Source organism: Argiope bruennichi, chromosome X1, assembly GCF_947563725.1.
Source record: "Argiope bruennichi chromosome X1, qqArgBrue1.1, whole genome shotgun sequence".
In the NCBI taxonomy this organism is placed as follows: domain Eukaryota; kingdom Metazoa; phylum Arthropoda; class Arachnida; order Araneae; family Araneidae; genus Argiope; species Argiope bruennichi.
In genome coordinates this window covers 129,687,119-129,714,400 of record NC_079162.1, presented here as the reverse complement: position 1 = coordinate 129,714,400, position 27,282 = coordinate 129,687,119, and the positions used below count along the sequence as shown (strand labels likewise).

Below are 27,282 nucleotides of genomic sequence, written 5' to 3'. Positions count from 1 at the left end.
ATTTTGAAATATTTAGAGAATGAAGAATCATTAAATGTGGAATACGCATTTTCAAAAAATAATTTGCTGTTTCATTGCTGACTACAAAATTTTCTTTTAAATAATTTAGGAATTTCTATATTTTTTCTTCATAGCTACTTTTCCATTATCCGTATTGTTGAGAATCTGCTATACATCTTCCACTTCATGTTAATTTTACGATAAGAAATATAAATTTACAGCGATTTTTAAGGGATGCCTGAGGAATGATTCCTGATCTTGGCGGCAATTCTGGTAAATTTTGTCGAAGATGAGAAAGATGAAGGTTCTGGAAAATGCGATATTGTTCTATCTCTGTTAGGAACCGAGATCTGGAGTATTCCATGTGACGTCTCATTCTGTAGGAGACATAAGGCGAGGCGCTCACACAAAGAATCGAATCTTCTCTGGAATTGTGTTCGCAGATTAAGCACTATTGCTGTTTTCTAGTTATTGATTTGCTATCTACGTAAGCTGGTTTATGTGTCTCTGTTTATAAACAAACAAAGGTCGTTAACCTTTTGTTGAAGATTATAAATATGTAGAAAACTCTTATATTCTTGATCCAAGTATCCTAGTGCTTGTTTTAGTCTATAAATGCCTTTTTTTTTTAACTTACAAATGCTTTGAATACCGTCTTCATGTCATAGTGGTTGCTTTATGTATATTTCTTCATCAAGGTCTCCATGCAAGGACGCATATTTCACATAAACTTTATTAATTTTAAGCTTTCACTTGCAGCAACATTGTTGTATAATTTATAGTGGAACTGGAAGATGACCCGTTATCACTTGATTATATTGCTTAATTTTGCAGAATAAATCAGATAATGTTTAAAGTGCACATATTAGATGATCGCATTGAAACATTACAGCACACAAAAACCAATTATTACTTCTGTGTTATTAGCTCAGAGAGTATGTATGGAAACAATACTGTCATTTATGATCACAATTAATATTCAAGAATCAATTTGTATTTCATATTTTTGTTGGCTAAGTAAAACTCAAAAAATAGATGTAGCTGTGATGCATGGCAAAATGAATGGTGTGATTTCATTAGTTTGGAATTTTGTAAATCCTGTTTGATATTTCCGATTTTAGAAAATTACATACAAAAACTTTTTTTGTGTAAACAGTTTCTTTAAACGAGAAGAAAGAAGAATGCTGAGTTTTTATTTCTTTCAGACCGATATTGGTACAGCTTTACATGAGGCAGCTATGTATGGAAAATTAGAAGTTGTGAAGTTGCTCTTGGATTATGGTATGTAAAATTCCTCTCTTTAAAGTCATACAGATTTCCCCATTTGGGTTATGGGACTTTAGTCTGATGTTTTTTCCCTATGTGCATTTATTATTTAAATATTTTATAAGTTCACGAATATTTTCATTGTTCTATTTTAAGAAAGAAGATTAATCAGCTATTTAATTGCAACAAAAAAACTTTCATGTCATTAATAAATTATGAATAAGATCATTTTTGTGTGATTTCATCCATTCAATTATAGTAAATTACTGTTCATTTATTTTCGATTGTTTTCCTTCATTGGAAACATAGGGAGCAAGTGGATATAGTCAGTTTTGAAATTCCCTGTTTTATGTAATAATATAGTATTTATAGTTTTCTGATTCTGATTATAGTTTGTTTAGGGACTTTAACTTTGATGTGTTATAGCAGTATGCTCTCCCTCCCCCCTAAAATATTCTTTTATTTTATTTGCATTTAAATGTTTAGTGACGTTTTATGGTGTTCTTTATTTTCCCTCTCATCTTAAAACTATATTTTGGGAAATAGCACAGACTTTTTAACAGAGTGCCTAAAATTTCATTAATTGATTAGGAAAATAGCTTAAAATGGTATAACTGTGCATTAATTATAAAAGTAATTTCAACTTCATATTACATAACATATGTGATTTTAATTGTCTTATTTATATAATTTTTATATTTTTAAAATTTTGAATTTCATCTTCTGTAAAAAAAAAATTCTTTGTGTTATGTGAACATGAAGTGTTATCAGATGTATTAACTAATTTTTGAAAATAATCATGAATAATTTTAACAAATAAAATATGTTCCTGATCTTTATCAGGAAGATGAAATATTTGGTTATCATTTCGCTAAATCTTATACTTACTAAAGTTATCTATCATTATTTATCAGTGAAATATATTTATTTACTATATTATTTGTGTTTATTTAGGGTGCGATCCAACTCTTGAAAATTCAAGAAAGAGAGTAGTTTTCGATATATTGGGTGATTTAAACACTTCTATTGCAAAACAAATTGAAGAAGTCATAAGAGGTAAGTTAAATTACATTTTATAATATATATATATATATATATATATATATATATATATATATAAGCATTATTTCATTATTTTATGTGAAGCAGAATGCAGGTGCGATAAGCAGGGAAGAGACTTTTTAAGTTCGTTTTATTCTCTCTCGGAAGGCAGACATGATTTATTTACAAGAAGGCGCGGACAAGGTACATGTCCGCCACAGTGCGCCACAAAAGCAGAAGTCGGGAAGAAGAGCGAAACAAATTTTCCCTCGTCTTATATAACATGAGATATGGATAGGGAAAATATTTTTTTACAGTGCTAATATATTAAGATTCTGATAGGAATTTCTGACGCATGTCAATCACAAGTAAGGGAAACACAGGGATCTTTAAAAAAGAATGTGCTTATTTGACATTTTTTTTAACCCTTCACGCGGAACATGAGAATGCATCGGCGTGTAGCCGATTCAGCAGTTTTATAAAGCTTTTCTTGAATTAATTAAGTAGAGAAAGTGGAATTGGATCAAGAAATAAGAGAATGAACTTACTTTTTGCTAAATTAAGATAAAACTTTATAAATTAATTAGAATTGAAATCAGAGTTTAAAATATCATTATATATATGTATATATATGTCATAAGAATATAATAAATTCTTATGATTCTTCAATAAAATTTGTGTAAAATTGAAAAAGTGATCTTGCGAATAGATGCAAAAAAAGTTTAATCCAATGATTTATATATTTTCCAAAATTTTTTTTTGTCTTCTTGCTATGTTAAACATAAATATAAATTATTTGTGAGTGCTTCATGAGTGTAATTTGCAAGGATTTCAATTATATATGCTTTTACAATCTTTATATATCCTTCTTTTTCAGCAAAATTTAAATCTTTTATTCCTTTTCTTTATAGATCATATGACATTAATTAAACTTGATGTTGGGAGCAATGAATCGCTGCCGTCAATTTTGCCACCACAGGGATTTGTAATGGGATCACATTTAGAGTCACTATTGCCTGAAAGATGCAGCCTTTCTGAAATTACACCTCCTCGACAGTTTTGTTCTCCTACATTTGATGAAGGTTTATATGATGTACCGCCTCCCCCGAAATTAGTAAACTCAAGTTCTCCAAGGTAATCTTTTAAATAATGTTAATAAGAAATGGCATCTCATGAATCATCACTATTTTATGTAACAATATTGTGTTAATAGTTTCATTGTATCAAAAGAAATTATATGTGCACTAAACTGATAAATCCATTAAACCTAGATTCAATTTTAAACCTACGTTAAGAATTTTGCTTGGCAAAGTAGCATACTTTATCAAGTTAGAAGGTGGTATAATGCCCACAGTCTATCCTCTTGGTATAGTAATTGTATTTCTTTGCTCGGGGACTCTCAGTTTTGATACCAGTCACTTTTGTGAAAATACACTATTGTATACTGAATGATTTCAAACCGAGGATGAGAAAAAATAAGTATCCGTTAAGGTATTGTTGTGGAAAATGTTGACTTCAAGTCTTCTCACGCGAATTTTCGCTATCGTGAATACTGTCGGTGAATGGGGCTTTGAATTACCATTGCAATAGCCATTGAAATATTACGATTGAAAAGCACTTAATCATAAAATAATTAAAATGTAGGTAATTTTTTCCATTGTAAACAGTGTTTCGAATGTATGTAATCATATTATCACGTAATAATGAACTTGCAGTGCGATACAATTTCTGAACATATTTATTTTGCTGTAGTACTTAACACGAACAGCACCACAACTGAAAACTTATTCAACTGTAGTCTTTTTATATACCTGGAGAAATATTCTAGAACACTCAACTAGGGAGAATATTTACATATATTAAATTTCCATAAATAATAATTTGCATATAAATTAAATAAGGAAATAAATGTAAACAATCGTTCTTGGATTTGGATTCGGGCCCTTTGGGATGGTAGAGTAGTGCTCTAACCGTTAGGTTACCGATTCCTTAGCTAGAATGCGGCAATATAGTATGGTAGAATTTCTAAATATTGTGCTGTGAAAATTCATTTTTATAACATGCTTTGTGAAATTTCTTTGATAGTTCAAATGATGCTTATTTAAAGATGTATAAGTGATTTGCTACTTTAGGAATTTCAGAGGTATAAGACTATATTTCTGCGTATCAGAAAAATATTGATATCTTTCCCCAGTAAAAGTAGTACGTTATTTAAAATACTAAAATTACCATCGGGAAAACTTAAGAATTTTGTTTTATACCATGTAATCAATGTACTACAGCACAGATTTATGAAACGTTTTTATTTTCTTTTTATAGATTACACGGTCCACAATTATTATTTCAAAAGAGGAAAGCCCAGATTATATATTTTAACAATAGGCCTAAAAATACAATTTTGTTATGCTTTGGAAAAAAATTACAGAATTTTTTTTAAAATGTGCGAAAAGTATGATTTTTCTTCATTTTTAAAAAAAATTTTCTTTTACACGAAGCGTACTGAAAGTATTGCAATCATCAAAGAATCCAGACTAAATTTTGATGAGTCTCCACGTTTATGATCTCCTTGAGTCCGAAAAGCACACTTTAAAAAAAAATTATGTCTGTCTGTGAGCTCAATAACTCAAAAACGTTTTGAGCTAGACGGCCGAAAATTGAAATTACGACCAAAATTGTATAATTATATCAAATTTTGAGGGAAATCCATTCACAGGAAGCCTGTCTGTCTGACTTTTCGAGTACGGATGAATTCGATAGCTACGAAACGCAATGAGCTAGGTTGATAAAATTTAGTACACAGGTTTAGTATCTAAAATATAGAATTTTTTTAAAATTCTGAACCAAATCCGTCAAACGGTTGACCGTCTGTTTGTCTGTACTTTCGCATGCATATAAAAGTAATAACGCAGTGATTTAAATCAATGAAGTTCAGTATGCTATCTTGTGACTACAACTGTAGCTTTGTATCAAATTTTGGTGACATTGGCCCAGAGTACTTATTCTTGCAATAGATTCCGTAAAAATACTAGATGCACGCCGAAGGATCTATATTTCGTTATTGCAGTTCATCAATGCCATGCAGGTTATTCGCGGCCTTACCCGAGGTCCAGAATTTTATGTGGTAGAATGGGAGGAAATCTTATTTGGAGAGTATGCGGGAAAGTTTCAGGGAGAGTTCGCTTGTTTAATATCTAATCAGATATCTTCAATTTTTTAAAATCTAAACTAAGATGGTTAGAGTAAACTTCATACGAAATAATTTTAATGGTGAATAAATTTGTTATAATTAAAACATGCCGTTCATACGACAACCTTACGGTTTTACCAGACTAATATTGCTGGTGATTAAAATTATGTTTTCGTGTGTTGCTTTTCAAGAAATGAATTATTTGTGTAAAAACTGAAAAGCATTCTTATTTAGGGCACGTACTCATCAGAAGTATTGCATTACAATTTTTAAATATGAAATAATGCCTTTTTTTTTTCTTTCTTTATTTCCAAAAATCTTTCATTAATCGAATTTAATTTGTGTTTTTTCCAGAATAAATGATAGCCTTAGTTCAGTCACTCCTTCCCAGTCTCAGGATTCGTCTTTTGATCAAACTTCGTGCAGCAGTTGCAGCCCTTCAAAATGTGATCCTCAAGAATCATCAGCTTTTGACAATAATATATATCAAAATGTTGATGCCGATAATTTATTGTATGAAATACCTCCTCCGCCATCATTTTTTACTAGTAAACGGTATTCAGATCCTTTGCAGCAGTGTTCAATCTATCAGAATGTTTCTTTGTGTGATATGAATGAAAGAAAAGGTGAATTTATTATTATTATTATTATTATTATAGAAGTGCCTTATTTTGTTTTTGTCTTACATTGGCAAGGCATTTTCTAATTCTTCTTATTTAAAGTGTTTCTGCCCTTTAATGTCTTATATATCTTATATTTCCTAAATGGTACATAACTATTAGTGCTTGTAATAAATAGTGTTGACTCCATATCACGAAATGCTGTATTCTATTTTTAATTTCAGTTTCAAACATTTAGATATTCTGTGAAAAATATTATTTTTGTTTTATTAGTTGTGCCACATTAATTTAACAACTTACATTTCTTGTAGTATTGTGGTCGTATTTTTCAAACTTCTATAATAGGGAAATAAACACAATAAAATATATATTTTAAATTCATTAGGTTTTTTAAATAAAACACATAAACATTATTTAATATTTCAAGCAAATTTACTTAAAAACTTTTCAAAAGATTTTAGTTCACATTTAAAAATAAAGTTGTAAATGTCTAAAAGAAATGACCTAAAATAAAATGAATCATCTGTTTAGCTAGATTATTAATTCGCCTGTAAAGAATTCATTGTGCGTTCAGTGGAATTAATGTAGATTTAATAAAGAATATAGAATTTTAGAAGTTTTTTCATTATTGTGGAGTCTTGATTGCTTGCATATTATTTAGTATTTATTACATAAATCTTTAATTTTCGGTCCTAAATTTTCTTTTTTGTTCCTATCATTATTGTCAATAAATCAAATTCATGCCATTCAGCTATATTAATTAGTTTACAAACTTTTAAAATTTTATTATTAATTTTATTAATTAAAATTTTATTATTGAAATTTTATTTATTTATTATTATTATTAAAATTTTATTTATTTTATTATTATTTATTATTATTATTAAAATTTTATTTATTTTATTATTATTTATTATTATTATTAACTTTTATTATTATTTTATTATTTTAATTTTATTACTATAACTTATTGTTTATAGTAAAAACATAGTTTCTGTAATAGTATGTTATAGGGTTTTTGCATGTGAAGTATGTGGTGTCCTTAATTAAATAACCCTATTTTAATACTGTCACCAGACGAATAAAGAGACAAAAACTTGAGCAAATTTAAAAAAAAAAAAAAAAAAAAAAAATCAGAATTTCGCCGCCAGAGGGTTACATGTTTTTTTTAAGGAATTACCTATTTAAATTTTACCACCTTTTTATCTATAGGCCCCTTAAAATCAATAGCTTATGCTTATTAAATTACACAATCTCTAAAGGGAATTATAAAACTTTAATTAAAACATTTTAAACCCCTTTTAATTACACATTCGATAGCAAATGCCTTCGAACATACTGGAGTTCACTGCTCTCAAAACGCACAAAAAAATAGTCCTTTTGACAGTTAACACGAGAAAAACAAAACATTCAAACGGCGAAATGTCTTTCGATGTAGACATTTGAGTTCTCTTATGAAATTTTGAATGCGCGAGCAACTGTGAAGCACAAGGTGCGATGATCGAAAACTAGTTTGATAACCAATTTTCGAACAAAAAAATTTGAATAAATGAAGGAAGAGATACAGAAATGCAAATTTTTATCCGCATCACGTAACAGCATAACATCACATAATCTAGAAATTTTCTTGTCAATATGTTGTCATATATGTCAATATGTCGCTGTTGCTAATCAGAATGTTGCATTTAATAGATCGAGCTTATTTTAGTTAAATTATCTTACCGAAGGCTTAATTCAGTACTAGACACTCAACAGAAATATCGAATTTTGAAGGAGGCGAGGAAAGATCAATTGATTGTTTATGGTAGTCCAATTTGAAGAAAAGTTTCTGAAACATTAAGAAAACCCCTTTTCGCAGAAATAAGAGAAATTTATTTATCAGGTATTAGAGGACAAGTGAGATGATTCAACATGCAGTCCGTCTAGTATCCGTTGTGTGCCAGAAAAAATGGATATGTTCTATTTGTCTAGAAAATAATGCGGAGTATTTTCCAGTATTATACGTTCAAACTTCAACTTTTGCAGAAGTTGCTTCCACATTAGCTCTCATTTCAGTTTCTTGCTCGCATTTAGAATGGCTTTGGAATATCCTCCTAACACGAAGCGCACTTTAGTTTGGACGGTTCGGTGAATACTCACAACTGTCGAATTTGCGAACCAAAAAAATCCGCATTCAGTGTTAATACTTTCTCTGCAGTCACCAAAAGTAATGGTGTGGTGTGGGTTTATTGCATTTATTCTTGGCCTGTATTTTTTCGGAGGAATTAAGTCTAGAAATCCAGTTGTCTGCTCGACCACCGCGTAGCGAATGCATGTTTATAATAGAATAAAATTGTTGTGGATCTGTTAGCTCGTTAGTGTCTTTCACGCGTAATTTTTATATAAAATGGAACTCTTCCACTCATTAGCCTTTGTGTTTTAGAACATCCTTAAAAAATCCCTTCACAGAAGAATGTGTCATCAGCCGCCAAATGCGTAATCTGTGGCCTCCTCGATCCCCCCCCCAGCCGCTTTTCATGCGACTTTTGGCTTTAGGGGCATATATTTGAAATATGTAGTAAGTTGTGATGATCCAAGAGTATTTTCTGATCTTAAAAACTGCATTTTACGAGATGTTCATAGCATATCCCAGAACACACTGGGGTCAACTGTGGAACATGCTATTTTATTCCAGATGGTAGCCGAGAATGATGACTGTCATGCTGAATATACTTTATTATATTAAAATTCGAAAATGTATGCTAAGTGTGTAATTAAAAAATGCATTTTTAACGGTGAAGTTTTGAACTAATTTTTTATTCTGTCAAACAAAATCCCATCCATTCATTATGTCCTACGCAAAATTTCAAAACTTTCTGAACAACAATTTCATCCATAGACATCTTTAAATTGGGGTAGTTTAGTGCGATCTTTATATTTTAATGATATTGAATGAAATCTATTGCAATTTAATGCTGTAAATTTATTCATTCAAATAAGTGAAAAGAATTCATGTATGAATTTTGAAATACGTGTGGCCGAATATACTGAAATAAATGAGTCGTGAATAAATTATTTTTTAACTATTCGAGTTATTTAATATTTGATATTAAGTAATAGATATATATTTATTTGACAGTAAGTTTTTTAACCTTTATTTCTGTGAGAAGTAGTCAAATTATTAGGATTTTTTAAATATCCATTGAAGATTCAGATATGTTTTATATATATATATATATATATATATATATATATATATATATATATATATATATATATATATATATATATATATATATATATATACAAGTTTTTTTTTTAATACCAATGAAAAATTGTCATTTTTTGTTTTGGACTTCCAGATATTTGTTATGATTCTTCTGCTTGGAGATTACAAAACAGCTACATTCCAATGCTACCTGCTAATTCATGTGACAGCCGTCCTCAAGTATGTAAATGATGATATTGAACATAAATATAAATTTAATGATATTCTTATCTCCTCAAAGCATTTGTTTGAAATTAATTTTAAATTCCTCTGAAATAATTTCCAATAGAAATGAATAAGAAAAATTGCAGATATTAGTCAGCTGTTTGTCATTATTTCATTTTCAAAGCAAAATTTTCAGTCACTTTACTTAAACAAATATCCGTAAACATAATAAATCTCCTTTTTAAAAAATTTCAAAATCTCAGTGATTAAGAAACTAAAATTTTCTTGTTTAAAAAACTTAACTGTGTTTTGCAAACTGTGGATTAAAATACTGTAAATACATTTTCACAACTCGTTTTTAATTATTTTTTTACATCAATACATTTCGAATTTTGTGAACTAAGGGTCATCTTAAGTGATTGTGTCACCAAGCATCAGTTTAATGTATTTAGTTCGTAATGTCTTTAAAAGCTTTATATTTTTAGAAATCTTGTTTGATTTTATGCAAGTTCAAGATATTAATTTTCTTCGTTTGCACGAAAAATTCTTTTTTGTATTTTCGGAATTTAACTGATAGTGAATGTCATTCGTAAAATGCGGACATTTGTTCTGTGTAGTTTTGTATATGTACATGAATTCCACACTATCCGAATTGTGTAATTTTATGTTGTCACATTTCACAGAAAAATAATCATTACTTTTTTAAACATTGATTTGTATTATTTATCTTTAGCTAACATTTCAATCTTCTTTTTGTGACTACCTGTGTACATATGATTTTATTTTAATTTTGATTTTAGTTTCATTTTGCATAATAATTTAACATGCTGGAACATTTTGTTATAAAATATTTCTATTTTTCTAATAGCCTCCAGCTAAACCTCCTAGAAAATCTTTGAGTCCACATTCTTCAGAAACGAAAAACATTTCATCTCAAAGAAACAGCTATGAATTTCTGTGTCTTGCAACTAGTGGCTTACATGACTGTTCACCGAAGTTCCTTGATAGAAATAAAAATAATAAAAGTTCAGATTATGCTAAACCTTATCACAAAACAGAATATGTGGACATGTCTCTACCAAATCAGTTTATTGCTACATACGAAAACCATGACATTATATGTGCCAATGGATTGGATGTAAATAGAACATCATCCGGTAGTGATGATAAAAAGGATTCTGTCTGTTCTTCCTATACTAATAAATTTTCTGAAGTTCTACCCTTTTCATTATTTTATGAAGATGGTTACAGAAAAGGGAGTTCCTTTAATAATTTAATGCCATCAAAGAGTACACCTGCACTCCATGCTTCTAGACATACTTTAGATCAAGTTGTTCCTTCTATTAGTAAAGAGTATCCTTTTCAAAAGCCAACTAATTTAAACATTGACAAGAAAAGAGCTTCTGTTCACATACCATCAAGTCCAACAAATTATGATCAACCCCCTACACCTGACAATCCACCACCATCTCCTGGTACTGCAGAGATAGGAATACACGAGAAAATTCATCCTGTTCGACAGGTAATATTAATTGTATTCTTTTGTGTTCCAATTTTTATCTTTAGACAGATTTTTGTTAATATTAGGATTATGTTTTTCAGATATTTTTTTTAGTTATGTAAAAAACTAGTAGGGTGACAAAACAAACAAAAAAAAAAAAAAAAAAAAAAAACAGTAGAGTGTGAATTACTCAGATTTTACTAGAAAATTAATTAGTTTTGAAAAGCTTGAAACCAATAAATTTTTAATTTATTCTTTGAAAATGTCTTAAAAATTACTGGATTTGGTTTTTCTTCATCTAGATTCTATCTCTCTCCCCAGTAATAATGAGAAAATGCGTTTTTAGAAATGTTTCTGAACTGGAAGAAATATGTGTTTTTTTAAGAATTGCAGTAAATATCTGATATCTAATACAGAATGAAAACGGTCTTTCAATATTTTAAAAAATCTATGTTGTGCAAAAACTGTTTGACATATACTTATTTTTGTAAATATTGTAATGAAACGAATGTCCATAGTCCGGAGAATGTTAAGTGAAATTTTAGTTATTGCCATATGTTGTCCAGTATTAAATAGGAACATTAGACAAATTATCTGTTATCTTAGTTTTTAATGTTTAAGTATCGAAAACTGGTGTTGCAAGGACCCTTTATGTAATCCTCAAAAAAAGAAATCAAGAGGAATAGTACCGAAAGAACCTGAAGCCCACTGTTTATCTCTTCCAAGCCATTTGCCAGAAAATTTTGCATTTAGGAACAGGCAAGCTACAGACCTCCATTGTGGAGTGCCTTGTGTACATTTTGAGGAACCACAAAATGCATTATGTTTTCCCTCGCTGACGACATTAAAAAAATCAATTTTGTTTCATCGCTGAATCGTTGAACCGATTTTGACGATTTAAAAAAAAATAAAATTGTGAGAGTGGAACTAGGCAGTGATGAAATTTTTTCTTCAATATTTTCAATGATTATTTTATACTAACTTGTCAGAGAAAGACTTTGTGCTCACCCTTTAACATTAATTCATGAAACCAAGTGTTTTAACCATCGTCAAATTCATTTGTATATGTAACATGAGTGATGATCCGTTGGGAACGAATGATTTTTTTATGTAACTAATGCAATAGTTCAGTAGTTTGAGTTAAAATTTTTAATGTAAATTTAAATGCCGTCATTTATGGTGATATCATCAGCGCAGCAACTGAATTGTTTGTACTGGTAGATTTCCTTCGAATTCTCATGAAGATTTGTTCTTTACTTTTTTTCTACTCAGACTGTTTTTTCTTTTTAAAAAACATTTTATACATTGCATCTTATTATTAAAATCAAAATTTCAAAGGTTTGTAGTGCTGAAAAAGCTGTCAAACATTATTCATTCTACTTCATTTTCTTTAATTTTAATAATCATTATTCTTTGAATAGGTGAAGATTTGCAATATTTCTTCTTTATGTAAAATAAGCATTACATTATTACTTTATGTAAAATAAGCAAGATTTGAAATATTTCTTCTTTATGTAAAATAAGCATTACAGTACTTTTTAATGTTTTCAATTTTATTGGAAGAACAAATTGATTAGATATTGTTGGCATATTAATGATACAATTTGTTGAATTTTCATGCTCTGATTTAAAACTTTAACAACATGAAATTATTAACACTACTAACAAGCATATTAAAGGTAACTGGAAAAGATCTCAGCTGTTAAATATCGGTGCAGTTTATCTAGAGAATGGATCTTGTACCAGGATAATAATTACACACTGTCTTGTTTAACTGTTAAATAAATTTAATTGATAGTTAGCAAATTTTATTATTTCAAATTATTGAAAATTGTTTTGCACGTTTGAATAAAGATTTCTAGAGAAGCCAAAATTCAATTTATGTAAGACGCTGAGAAAATATTATAACAATAAAATAATGTGATATAATATTGAAAGAAAGAAAAATTTAAAAGCAGTGTTGAACAACAGAAACATTATTAATAGAAAAGAAAAAAAACTCTCATGCAGTATATAGATAAAAGAAATTATTAAAACTTATGAGATAAATTTGGATGAATATGAAGTTAATAAACAAAGCAATAAAACATTTTGCTTGTGTATATTTGCTTGTATATTTGTGTGTGTTTTGCTCACTATATATGAAATAGCTGGATGAGTTTCTTCTTTAGGGATATAGATAAAGAAGGGCAAATTGAAGGCCTATTTTTAATTCTATAAACAGCTAGAAGTGTATTTGATTTTATGTTATAGCTTAGACAGTTTCACAGATCATTTCAATAAATGATTTATCCACGCTGTTTGTCTTTCAAATGCTTAAAATGTTGCATCTTGTATAATTATTATTGATTTCTGAGCATTTTATGGAAGAAAGCAAAACGTACATGATAATTTAGACTTCATTTTTTAAACCAGTTAGTGCCATTGTTGTATGGAAATGGCCAGAATGATTCGATTTGCACTAAAATATCTAGTAAGGAGTTTCAACCATAGAAAAGCTTTGATGAATTGTAACAATTTCATCTTTAAAAGTGTAAAAACATAAAGAAATTTAGCTTGCATTAATTCAACTTTTTTATTATTTAGATTAAACCTCTTATAAATTATTCTTATTTAAGTGAAATTTTTAAACGTCTTTGTTTTCTTTCTGTGCATTTACTAACATTGCATCTTGCATGTGGATTTATATTTTCAAAATATCGAATGGATTTTTTTTAGCACAATTCTATCATCATTATTTTTGCCTAATAACCCTGATTCTAGTAATTATATATTTGAACGTGTGCTATGCAAGAAGGCTTTCTGTGTAGCAAATAATTAATTTTTGTAATCAGTAAAATGATCTGTTGGCAGTAAAAGTAGATCAGGAATTCCTTGCTTTGAGTACGTTATCAAAATAACCAAGTTGAACGTATTCGTAGAGACTATTTTATATGGTTCCCTTGAGTGAAAATTATTGTGTTAAAGGAAGAATTACCTCAGGCTTTTCTTTAATGGTTATACTTAGATTCTCTTCTTCTATATGGTAATGGCGACTGAGATTCGGTCGAAGTACATTCGAGATTTTCCTTCTATTTTAAGTAGCAAACTTCACTTATAATTTTCAAGAATTTGCCGAAACATTAGTATAGCTTGAAATCATATCTAAAGTAGAACAATAGACTACGAAATCGTTTGAAAAATATTAAAATTATCTAATACCTAATCCTGGTCATTGTATTACATTAAAACCTTTTTGACACTACTATCTTTTATGAGTTTGCTGATTACAGTCGTCTACGCCGATTATAATTTTTTTGATATTTTCATTTTATATCAAATTTCTCCCCTATATGTCAAAATCCTATTATTTATTAGTCATAGATATTTGTTAGTCATAGTATAAATCAGAGTATGTAATATCTTAAATTGAAACACAATTTTTTTTTTCAAGATCGATAAATGATATGCATTTTATTTTTTTAAACGCTAAGATATTTTTAGATGGAAAATACTTTTAGTTTATATTGGTTGATGGGGAATTTATGAACTGATATAAACTGCACCAGCTTGCCTGAGACTACAGTTTCAACAAACGTAATATGAAGTGTTTATAATTTATGTCAACCAATTCTGAGCGTGATACTTTAATTGTTTCTATGGGAAAGTGTATTATTTTGTATGTTTTAATGTATTAGTGGTTCTGTTTCTTAGAATACTGTGTGAATGTATTTGTATGTGTTCATGTATTTGTTTTCAATGCAAAAAAAAAAAAAAGGAAGTTTTGGAATGATCTAGGCATATTTCGTTATATTTAAAGACGTTTGAGGTTTAAAAACAAAAGGAAAAGTTAGCTTTATGGAACAAAGGTTTTTTTCTCCATTTTCTTATTTTATGATGGATCTGAGGTATCAAATTATCTATCTGTCATAGAATGTCTGGTATTTATATTGAAGAGCTAAGTAAATGTTCATTTGGAAAGAAAGAGGAATTTAGTTTTAATGTTTTATTGGTGTGGTGAAAACCAAAGCTAATTAGTAACATAGAATAAGATATATTCACTGGTGTCCAAAAAATAAACATAATTGGTATTTATGGGAATAATGTAGAATGTCTAAATTGAAATTGTGGGAAATACTATACGCAAATGTAAAACGATCATAAAATAAGAAAACATTGCGAAAGAACGATAGTAGTCACTTTTATTTTATTATCCTAAGAAACAGTTTAAAAGAAAACGTGGCATAAGAGAAGTTCACATTTTAGTGAAATGCAAATAAAATAAAAAAATTTTTACTGCAGCTTTATAAGATATGTGATCACTTCGGACATGCAGGCACTATGTACAATGATTTCTCATACTTGCTATGAAATTGTGGATGAGTTGTGGGCTCGAAGAGTTCTTTCAGTTCTGAAACGGAGTTTGATAGGTGTGGAAAGGCTGTAGTTTCTCGATAGAATTCAGATTAGGTGAGTGAACAAGCCTCAGTATGCATTGGATATTTTCTGTTCCTTGGAAATCGCCGATCAGGCTCGCATAGTGTCAGACACGTTATCAACCATAAATATGAAATCAGAATCGGCAGCACCTCGAAACAAGAGAATATAAGGATCGAGAACTTCATATCTTTAGCTTTTAACTGTCACAAACCTTATCTCAAAGGTATGGAGGCCTGTTCGACTGATCAACATGGTGCACATTCACACTATGATTCCTCCTGACAGAAAATGTCTTTCTGTGATGTTTCAATGATGAAAACGAGTTCCAAGTTCTTGATATATCATTAGCAGCTGAAAGTAATCTGTGTTCATACATAGAGGGACTCTTCAATAAATATCACATCCGCTTCATTTTTCAGATTTTGTTCTTTTTAGAAATAATTTTCATTTTTCCCTTTATCTCTCTCTCTTTCTTTTGTCTGCTTTCTTTGAGATAGACTGTAATTCGTAAAATATCTAGTAAAAAAACTTCATCAATATAAATACAAATTTTGTCTCCATCTCTCTATTATTTTGTATATATGTTACGGCCAAAGCCCGAAATCGGCCAGTTCGCGAATTGGGCGGCCAATTCCCGAGCTGGCCAACGTTGCTGTAAACTTACCGGCCAATGTCCGATCTTTTCTTGATTTCGGGCTTTGGCCGGCCAATTCGCGAAGTGGCTTGGGACGATCGGCCAAAATAGGCAGAAAGGAATCAAGAGCAGATTGTTTTACACACTGTTAAAAATGAAGTATTTAAAAATGAGTACTTCTGTGTACTGTTTTTTTTTTAAAAGTACAATTGCTTCAGAAACGAGTTAAAATATAAGTGACACCTCTGAGTTGAAAATAAGCTTGTAATATATAAAAATATGATATCATGTTATTCTGTTCTCATATTAAAGCCATAATAGAAATTATTCAGTGAACGTATATGCTTTAACAACGTGATAGCGTGAAGATTATGTTTGCGCCTGTCAAAATGAACGAATTATATCTTGAGCAAAGGCGTTGCATATCGTGTATGAATACAAAGGCAAATTTAGTACTCAGTTTTCAATTACCTTTAAGGGTGATCCTTAGTCTTTTTCTGCTTCATGGACGTAATGTTAAAGATCCCAGATCACATTGTCTTCCGAAATGTCGCTTCAAAAATATGAAATTTTTTGCAAAGACAAATAGTAAATATAAGGGCTAATTAAAACAAATATGAAGGAAATATAGTTTTGTTATTAATATCATTTAAAGACATTTCTTTGTTGGCGCCATCTGTCGAATTTCACCTACAACATGACCTTATTTATATTTTATACATAAATACCATTGTATTTATTTACCACTTGGGCGACCTTTGGCGACCAGCCGGTTTGCCAGTATTAAATGATCACTAAAATTTTCAATTAATGTAACTTGTTCTCTTAGTAGCTTTTTCTGCAAAATATTTTTGAGCTTCATATTTTGGTAGTTATATGATTCAGTCATACTTTTATGTAGGAGCATGTAGGCCTTAAACAGTTCTGTTCATTGTACTACTTTCTCTAATGTTCTGTCAGTATCCATAAAATTTCTACTTTAAATGAAAGGGGAAATGTTAAACTGCAATCAATATAAAAGCTTTTTATATTGAAGCTAACCATGTCTTTTTTTAAATATGAAAATTGAAATCAGAGTCGTTTGGCAGTGAAATTATTTTGTCACTGCAGAATAATTTATAAAATAATTATTCAACAAAAATTTCTCTGGTTCATCGTAAAATTAATTTTTTACTTTCAAAAGATTTAAGTGATGCAAATAAAAATATTTTATTTTATTTCAGTCAAAAATGAACTTATGAAAAAATTACGAATTTTAAATTTTACACAGTCCTTTGGTCCCAAGGAATCATATTCTGCGAAATACTCTTGACACTTCAACTTTTAAATTAATAAACAAACGGCCCTATCTTCTGCGATGAATCTGACCGATTTATGAAGTTTTTATGCTTCACTTTTAGAACAATCAAAATTTTCATAATCACAGGTCAATCACTGTCGAGAAATCCTGGCAGAAGATAAGCGTATCTTCATTGAGACAGGCGGTGAAGTTGTCTAAAATCGCCAGTTTTTATAGAAGAGTGATATTGAAATTTCATAAATCAATCAGTTTTAGTGATTGATTTAGTTGGTTGGAGTTCAACAATTTTTATTTAAAATATTGGTGTCTCAAGAATATTTTGTTAAATATGATTCAAAGGTCAGAGAACCTACGTAAAAATTTAAAATTCCTGATTCATCGGAGCATTTATTGACTAAAGTTATATTAAATATAATTATTTAGTTCCTTTAGACCATTTTGTTAGCAAATGTATGCCCCAAATTAGCTGATGGTCACTGATTAGAATGATTATAAGTATATATTTAACTATGTTTGCCTTAAATTAAATTGTTTTATTGAATTAATATTATAGGTATTGTCAAAGCTCATAGAAAACTTTTACTTTTCAGAAAATATCTTATTTCATTTTTTTTTTTTTTCATTTTATACAGACACTTGCCGCAAATTACAATTTTATTTATTAAATTTGCAATAATAGTCGATTTATTTTTTAATTGAAACTTCTATCAATGTAATGGCAACATGTTGATAAAAGCTTTTTTTTTAAAAATTTAATTTGACGTGTTCGTGCAGATTAAATTTTATTTTTATTTTGAGCAAAATATGTTATTGAAAAATATGGTTAAAATATTTCTTTAAAAATTCATTAAAAATCTAAGCATAATTTATAAATTAAAACATTGGTATCATTAAAAAGATAATTTTTTAAGCTTTAATTTGATGCAAAAATCGATTTTGTGCTGTATTATTTTCTGGTTATAGCAACAAAACGCCGAAATTACGCTTAATTTTTAATTAAAATTCTAGTTAAAAATTTTTAAAAATCGCTCCACGGTGCACATTTCCGACCTCCAAGGTATATATATGCCAAATTTGATAACTGTATGTTAAACGGTTTGGACTGTAGAGCGCCAACTCACACACGCGCACGCACTCACGTAAACACACATTGAACTTTATTTATAAGTATAAATTATCACATCGGGCTTTGGCCAAGGATTCCTGGCCACTTCGCGAAATGGCCAGCCAAAGTAGAAAATACAATATTATTTGCAAGTATTTCGGACTTTGACCAAACCTCTTGGCCAGCCAATTCGCGAACTGGCCGTACATCGGGCTTTGGCCGTAACATACAGTGGTGGCCAAATGTGTGGACATTTTTTGAAAGTTTCATGTTTTTCAATTTTGCGTGCTTGTAGAATATATTAATTTTCACTTAAATACAAATGTTTATATATCAAATTGAAGGTAATTTAATGTAGGATTTAATAACAAAAACAGTATTACAATATCTGTATTACAAACAAAGTTGCGCTAATTTTAGTAAGATGTATCTTAGATTTGCATTTTTTTAAAGTGATACTTACACAATCAATACTTAGTAGGATAACCCTTATTTTTTAAGACAGCTTCACAGCGTATTTTCATCGAGTGAACGAGTGTTTGGAGTTCATCTTTCGGAATAACATGGTGCCAAGAATCAATTGTAGATTCAATAAGTTGTCTTTTATTGGATGGACGTTTTTGTCGTACAAGAATTTTCAAACGTCGCCACAAATTTTCAATTGGATTGAGATCAGGATTGTTTCCTGGCCATGGTAATACATATATGCCTTTATTTTGAAACCATGCTTTGCATACTTTTGCTATGTGGCATGGAGCTGAATCCTGCTGAAAAATAAATGGTACTTTGTTGGGGAAGAAATCCCTGATGGAAGGTATCAATTTTGGTTCCAGGACAGTTTCGATGTATTTTTTGGCATTCAGAATGCCATCAATCACTTGAATTCGGCCCACACCATTTGCAGACTTACATGCCCAAATCATGGCATTTGTTGTTGTTTTCATAGTTGCTTCAATGCAATGAGGATGAAGCGCTTCACCTACTCTACGTCTCACGTATTTTCTACCATCGCTACCAAAGAGCGATATTTTAGTCTCATCGCTCCAGATTACTTGCTTCCATTGATTTTCTGACCATTTAATGTGTTCTTTTGTCCATTTAACTCGTTTTTCGCGTTGCTTTTGATTTAAATATGGTTTTTTCCTTAGAATTGTAGCTTGTAGTCCAAATCCTGATAACCTTCTTCTTATTGTTCTTGAACTTACTGCAATACCCGCTGCACTCATTTCACATCTAATGGCATCTGATGAAATTTTTCTATCTTGAAGGCATAGCCGTTTAATTTTTCTATCGGCAGTAGCACTTGTGCATTTTTTTCGACCTGATTTGGCCTTATTTCCCACTGATTTCGTTTTTTCGTAACGTAAACAGAACTTTCGTACACCAGAACAAGTCACTGAACCACCAACTTGTCTTGCAATTTCAGCATAAGAGAGGCCATTTTCTCTCAATATGACAATTCGGCTTCTTTTTGTAGATGTCCAATCAGTTCTTCTTGTTGGTGACATTGTTTAAAATTAGTTTAATTAAAAAAAAGGACTTAAAATATTAAAAAACAGCAGTACTCTATTTAATTGTACTAGTATGCATCATTCTGCAAAATATTTCCACAACAATAACTCTTTTACCATCCAAATAATCTAAACTATAGTTACAGACATTTGATTGGTCCTCAGAACAGTTTTGTGATTGGCTAGTACGCTTTTATTACAAAACATGTCATTATTCAAAACGATTTGTGTTTGTTTGTTCTACTAAAATAAGCGTAACTTTTTTTGTAATACAGATATTGTAATACTGTTTTTGTTATTAAATTCTACATTAAATTACCTTCAATTTGATATATAAACATTTGTATTTAAGTGAAAATTAATATATTCTACAAGCACGCAAAGTTGAAAAACATGAAACTTTCAAAAAATGTCCACACTTTTGGCCACCACTGTATATAATCAGTTATATTTTATCTGTACATAATCTTTTATTTCTAATCCGCTCATATATTGTGATTCAAGTAACTTCGATTGAAATTGAAAATAATTTTGAATTGAATTTTTTGGTTTGAAAATTTCGAAATTAAAAATAGTAATTCTGAAGTGTGTATGAATATCATTATGGAATGTCAGCACATTTATGAAAGAGTATTGCAATACGTTAAATATTTTAGAAAAGGCTTTCAATTCTGAGACAATTAGAATGCAATCGACAAATAAGAGAAAATTATTCAGATATGCAATATGTCGCAATATTGGGATGCTGTTCGACCAACTCTTTGCCTAAGATTTCAGCAACTTGCGTATCTTTCAAACGACAATTCATTGAACAAGATCTTATGTTGTGATAATCTTGCATTCTAGTCCCATTTCGTGGAGAATGCTTCCTACAGCCAAGCGATTGTCATGTCTTCTCTGTGCTGAAGAACCGACTAGATGCCAAAATAATTATTCCAAACTAATGAGGAGTCTCATAGAAATATTAGCCCATTAGCTGCCATAATCTCCATTCCCCCATAATCCCTATTATCCCCATTTGGGGATTTTGGAATTTTATGTACACCTTTTCGGCGCCAAAAATATTGTATTTGGTAGCCTGACATTTAGTTTCATTCTATGTATTATAATTCTACAATATTGTGTGTAGCAGAAAGTGTGTATTCTGTGCTTCGTTTCTTTGCAACAAGCGAACAAATTTGAAATTTGTATGAACAGAATTGACATATTTGGAGCATTATTTTTTTGGTTTGGTTTGGTTTTTGTATTGTAATGAAATACCGTGCATAAATATGTAATTTAGAGGTTATAGTAATGATCTGGCACTTACTCAATCTTGTTTTTGTTGAAATGATTTTATCCATCATTTTATAACGATATATATAAACTTACCAGGCCAAAAAGTTAAAAAAAAAAAAAAAAAAAAAAAAGGCATTTAATGGGTTAAGACCCATCTCACATCTCTGACGGCAATATTTTTTGGAAGATGAAATAGGAAACCTTATCCACCGATATGTTGTTGTTGCTTATCGTCCTTGGATTGAACTCCAATTCTAACCAAGTCCAAGAGATCGGAGAAAGGGGGTGCAGTAGCTTCTGAGGGTAAGGACCCATGAGCACCCGAGGGCAGAAGGAAGAAGTCTGACTCTAGATCATAAGAAGATAACACTCACACACTCGCTTGCACAACCTCTTTTTACAGAGGCTGTTTCACGCACCTCATAGATAGAGCAAATGGTAAAAAATAACCAGGACTCGAACCCGGGACGCCCAGATCGTGGGGAAGACGCTCTACTCCTAGGCTATGACGTCGGCTATCCACCAATACGACAAATGACATGAATCTTCTGGACGGTTTTGTTGAAAAGACCCATGATTGTGCATAACTTTGGTAATAAATTCATTCTGTTCTCTAATCTTGCCCCCTTTTTTTTTATTGTCAATCGGAGATTGAAGTGGGAGAGGAACTGCCATCTTACATAGATTATGTATAAATTAGAATTAATTAGAATATTTATTCACAGAACTCTAGAATATAATTAGAAAGCAGTTTTCATTACAATGAAATTTTTTGACTTCTTAGAATATGGATGTAAATTTAAAGGTAGCCGACCCATTTGAATAGTGATTTGCGTACGACGTTTCACCTTCATAAGTGTGCCTGCTTTCGATTTCCAGATAAGGCTTAGGAATTTTATGTCTATTTATAAAATCGTAATGAACATTATAAGGGATAAAAAGAACTAAAAACTAGAAATGAATAGATAAAAAAAAAACTTTTCAAAAATGTTTTATCAGTATATTACTAAGGGGAAAAATAATAAAAACCTAAAAATCAAACAAAAAAAAAAAAAAAATTGTAAAAGCTTGAGGCATAGAAAACTATGGGAGAAGGCAATGAAAGAATATCATAAGTAGCAAAAAGTCCCAAATATTCATTATAGAAAAATTAAAGTAACTTATAGATGTGATTCAGATACCAATTTACTTTAAACTTTTCTGTCTGCGCCGTGGCGTAACCAGGTGAAATAAACAAGGCAGGTACTCTGGGCACCAGTATCAGAGGCGAAAGATTGTGAAATAAATTTATTATTCATGAAATAAATTATTTTCTTTAATATAATTATTTAAGCCCTTTTATGATATTTTTATGTTGAAAAAGCACTAAGCAAAATGATTGCATTATTTATTTTTATAATTCGTTTAGCTATTCTGTTTGCATAATAAATATGTAATTAAGTTTAGTACCAGTTTTCTCCTAAGCAAAAGATTTAAAAAAACCGGGGGGATTGCGAGGAATATGACCGATTGCTGTTTTAGAAAAAGGAGAAGGGCACTATTTTGTTATTTGCCCTCGGCGTTTTTGTAAAATTATTATTTATTTAGTAATTATTTTGTATCTGTGTATCATTCTTTTGCGATTTTTATTTTGATCTCCAGATATTTTTGGGAGGGAAAAATAATTATTCCTTTTTTATACACTGCAAAATGCATTATTTTTTTTTAAAAAAAAAAAGAAATATAATGTGTTTTAAGTATGAAAAAAAAAAATTAAATCGATTTATAACAATACATAAACAGCAAAAAAAAAAAAAAAAATGTATATTGTTACCAATTTTGATAACAACACACATTGCTTTAATGCCAGTTCCGTTGCTTCTATATTTTTATAATAAATTTCTTTGAGAAAGAAATGAAAATATATAGGTTAATAAAGTTTTTATGTGCGCTCTGTCTGTTCCAGAAATCCTATATAACCTTGCTCATAATTTAATTTGTGAGTTGAGTTTTTTGCAATTATTTTTGTAGATTAAAAAATACTGTTATAAATTCCATTCTTTGCGATGATTTTGCAAATAATTTTGCGTTTTCTCCTTCTTCCTGGACTTGTCGTCGAAACTTTATGCTATCTGATTATCTGGTTAATAAACATCAGTAGAAATCATTTTCTTGTTTTCGCCACTTCCTCTGAGATAAGCAAAGATGCTTTATTTTTCATCTGTGTGAAAGTGATTTAACGAACTCAAAGAAGTTGGAGGAAATGTTTTGTCCTTTCTCTTATGAGTAGGCTCTTTTATTATAGTTTACTGAACTTGTGTAGCGTTGATGTGATATTAACTCGTCTGTCTAAAAGAAGAAACTTCTTGAATTGAAAGTTTCTCTTCATTTGAAGTTTATTCAGGAAACGATTCGCCGTTCAAATTAAGCTGTAGATATTCTGGTAAGATAATTTCTTGTAAAGAAACTTCTACTGAAAAATAAAGCTATATATTTAAACGAAACCGGTAGAGATACGCATGAAATACTATTCTACCATGCATTGGCTTTATAATGTACTTTGCATCTATTTCCTTTACTATTCAATTTAATTAACTCTTACTACGAAATTTTGAAAATTGCCCATTGCTCGATTTTATAAACTTATGCTATTAATTTTTTCCACTTCGCTTTGTCGAAAACTGTTATTTTGTTCTTAATTATCACTCGAGAAGTTCTTCAAGTAAAAAGTATAAAATATTTGTGACAAGATGTAGATTTTTCATGTGAATATGTCCATGTGGAGTTAATTTCTAGGCATACCATTGAATGTACATGTGTGGAAGTAGAGATGCATTTTGTACTTTACAGTTAGATTTTTTGAGACCCTGTTCAAAATTTTATCTTTTAAGCAAGTGATATTGTGCTACTCTATATTTCACAGACACTTAGCGCGAACAGCGACATCAGTGTAATATATCTGCTTTTAATTCTCGTTTTGTATATGGCATTGTGGTCAGTGCAGCTCAAGTTAACAAAAGAAAAAAAAACAATAACAGCTGTGAATTTCATAATATGCATTTTAGAGCCATTAAAAATAGAAAAATGTTTTCATTATATATTGATTATGATGTTTAAAACTGTAATCATTTAGTTCATATATATATATTTAGAAAATCTGGGTTTTAAGCCTTCCCTAAAAAAAAAATCGTCCATTTAATCAATTTCAAATACTTTTAAATACACTAGGTCATATTGAAGATTATTTAATTGCCATTGACTATAAATTTTTGGGTCTTTTACGAAGTTCTAAATACGAAGTTCATCCATATTAATTATTCAAAAGAGACATGAAGTTTAGGAATGTATAGTAATTCTAGGGAGCTTCGTTCGTTCACCCCCGTTTTTTGTTTTAAATAATCATTGAATGACGCATTTTTAAAGTTCTGAGATTTGTAGAGCTGAATGCCATGTGCCAAAAAGATTAATTTATAATTTCTGATAATTGCTTCTCTTCTAAGGTATCTAAAAGAAAAAAGGTGAAGGCAAATTGTTACAATGATTCAATCGCTAAGTAGAGTTTTTACAATACATTGGAATCTTTTTAGGTTACTGCTTAAAGTAAAATTTCATTTCAATACTTTATTTCTGTATTCCCAGACGTCAGTTTTCAGACGTCAGCCAGTTAATCAAAACAGAACTCGGTGATTTATTTATAGCAGTACTCCAAATTACCATTTTGTTTTTAGGTCAGGAATAGATATTAGTTAGATATTCAGATCCGTTTGTATCAATTGATTAACATGCGTTTGTCTTACATTTTTTTTTAATTTTATAAATAAATCATCGACCAAAAACTCTTTCTTACTATATCATCACTTTACGCAATTGGAAGGATTTGGAGGGATCATATTTAACGTGATATTTTATGAATAGTATTTCAGGTAAGTACGAAAAAAGCATTTTTAACTTTTAACATTGAATAATTTATCATCTGCGCATTGTAAGCTCCTGAAGCACAATAGAGTAATAGTAATTGGATTTTTATTGAAAAAAAATTATTTATATATTTATTTTCCCCATGAAGTCTTACAATTTCGAATGGAAATCTATATCCGAGAAACACGTGTTCTGAAGTTAAAAAACTGCATTGTGAAATCTTTTTAATAAATATTAATTATGCATCAGCTGAACTTTGACAGAATAAACTGGAAGTTGGGCAAAACGGAGTAACTGATTATCCCCCATTAATCTCACTAAAATATTATTGAAGCAAAGATTTAGTACGTTTATTTTGAAATTTAGTTTTAATGGTTTATCAGTTAGTTTCTTTTAATTAACCCTTTCTAAGGCCGTGGGAAGTATGCTTCCTACCAAATTTATCAATCTTTGTATGAAATTATGTAGGTTGGCATACGTTCTGACAAATTTTTTTAGAAAGACAGAAACTTAAATGCTTCAGTTCTTTATCTCACACAAAATGATGTTTCTTGATTTGTTACTTAATTATTAATTAATCAAATTAAATTTATCTAATTAGCTAAATGAATCCCTTTTCTTATTCTAATTTCAAGCCTAAAAATATTTTATGACTAGAAAAAAATGGCCCTTTAAAGGGTTAATTTTGTTTCACACCTTCTTAAATACATAAAAAGCATAAATAGGACATTAAAGCAAAGGTTTATATAGAAAAAATTAAATTCTCCTTGGTAACACAGTTTTCTTTGTATTATTATAAGAAAATTGGTAATCATTTGCAATTAACTTAAATAACATTTTCTCTTTGTTACCATGGAGAATTCACTTAATGAAGATCGTAATAATTTGTGTTTTGTTTAAATGTATTATCCTGGCTGAAATAAAATGCAAGTTAAAAGGATTCGTGTGTGTTTTATTTTACCTTTCACAAACGAGCGAAATGCTAAGTGGAAAATGAGCTTGTAATACAAAATTTTCAATGAAAATTGAGCTAGTATTCATCTGGGAACTACAGGAAAAAATATTCGAAGAGTTGTCTCTTGTAATGTTTTCAAAGAGAGATATGAAAAAAAAATCTCTAAAATTTCGGGAGGGAGATTTCATAACTCTTTAATTATTTTTATCAAATCAAAATCTTTAATCATATCTTTACTAGTTTTCCATAATTTTAAACAGGCTTGACACTTTATCACTTAGATATCTTGTAATTTATTTATATTTAAAATGACCCTAATATGTAAATTATATGAGGCGTTCTGTGAAGAAAAATTCAGATTGATGACTTTTACATTAAGGCTTGACACTTTATCACTTAGATATCTTGTAATTTATTTATATTTAAAATGACCCTAATTTGTAAATTATATGAGGCGTTCTGTGAAGAAAAATTCAGATTGATGACTTTTACATTATGCGTTGTAGAGAAACATTTAAGTCAGGACAATGTAAATATTTTTTTCAATTTAATTTTCTTTTATTCATTGCATATCAGTTTTTACTTATTTGCTCATATGGGAGCATTTTATTCAGTCGTGCGCATTGACAAATTATGGGGCTGTCCATCTGTATAACTGCAGTGCGAATTTAATTCACCAAAATCAGATTATTTCAAATTCAGTTGCATGTAAATGGGGAAAGAAATTGAATTAATGATAAGAATTAGGTTTATATGTTTCAGTTTTTTGCTTTTTTAAGATACTAAATTGATTATTTGTGACGTGTAACTGCGGTGTTGTATAATTATAAAATAAACAGCATATCGTGTTTGAAATTATAGCGTTAATTTCGGCTTATTTAAAAAAAAAAAACCTTCCAACTTTTCAAACAGTTTATAATGTTCTCTTCTTAGTCCTAGCTAGCATTGCAATGTTTACTGATATTTAAGTAGGTGTTTGTCACTTGTCTTTTTCCTCCTTATACGATCTTATTTCCGGTGCATTATGTAATGCTTTTCCCCTCTCCTTCTTTCTAACCCTTTTTACTTCAGCAGGCAATAGCATTGCGAGACATTTGCCAACGAACTCATTGAAGCATGACTTGGTAGGATGATGAGGATTAATTAAAGTTGTCTC

At 29.7% G+C, this 27,282-nt stretch overlaps 1 protein-coding gene across 1 annotated transcript in view; it reads left to right on the top strand.

Annotated features, from left to right (window-relative positions):
• The window catches only part of LOC129958952 (ankyrin repeat and SAM domain-containing protein 1A-like), a 111,031-nt gene that overhangs the window by 43,659 nt on the left and 40,090 nt on the right, over nucleotides 1-27,282 (top strand). Inside the window, exons 6-11 of the mRNA XM_056071708.1 lie at nucleotides 1,206-1,281; nucleotides 2,221-2,322; nucleotides 3,219-3,441; nucleotides 5,849-6,120; nucleotides 9,456-9,541; nucleotides 10,395-11,048. Coding sequence (XP_055927683.1) covers nucleotides 1,206-1,281; nucleotides 2,221-2,322; nucleotides 3,219-3,441; nucleotides 5,849-6,120; nucleotides 9,456-9,541; nucleotides 10,395-11,048 — 1,413 coding nt within the window. The remainder of the gene's footprint in view (nucleotides 1-1,205; nucleotides 1,282-2,220; nucleotides 2,323-3,218; nucleotides 3,442-5,848; nucleotides 6,121-9,455; nucleotides 9,542-10,394; nucleotides 11,049-27,282) is intronic.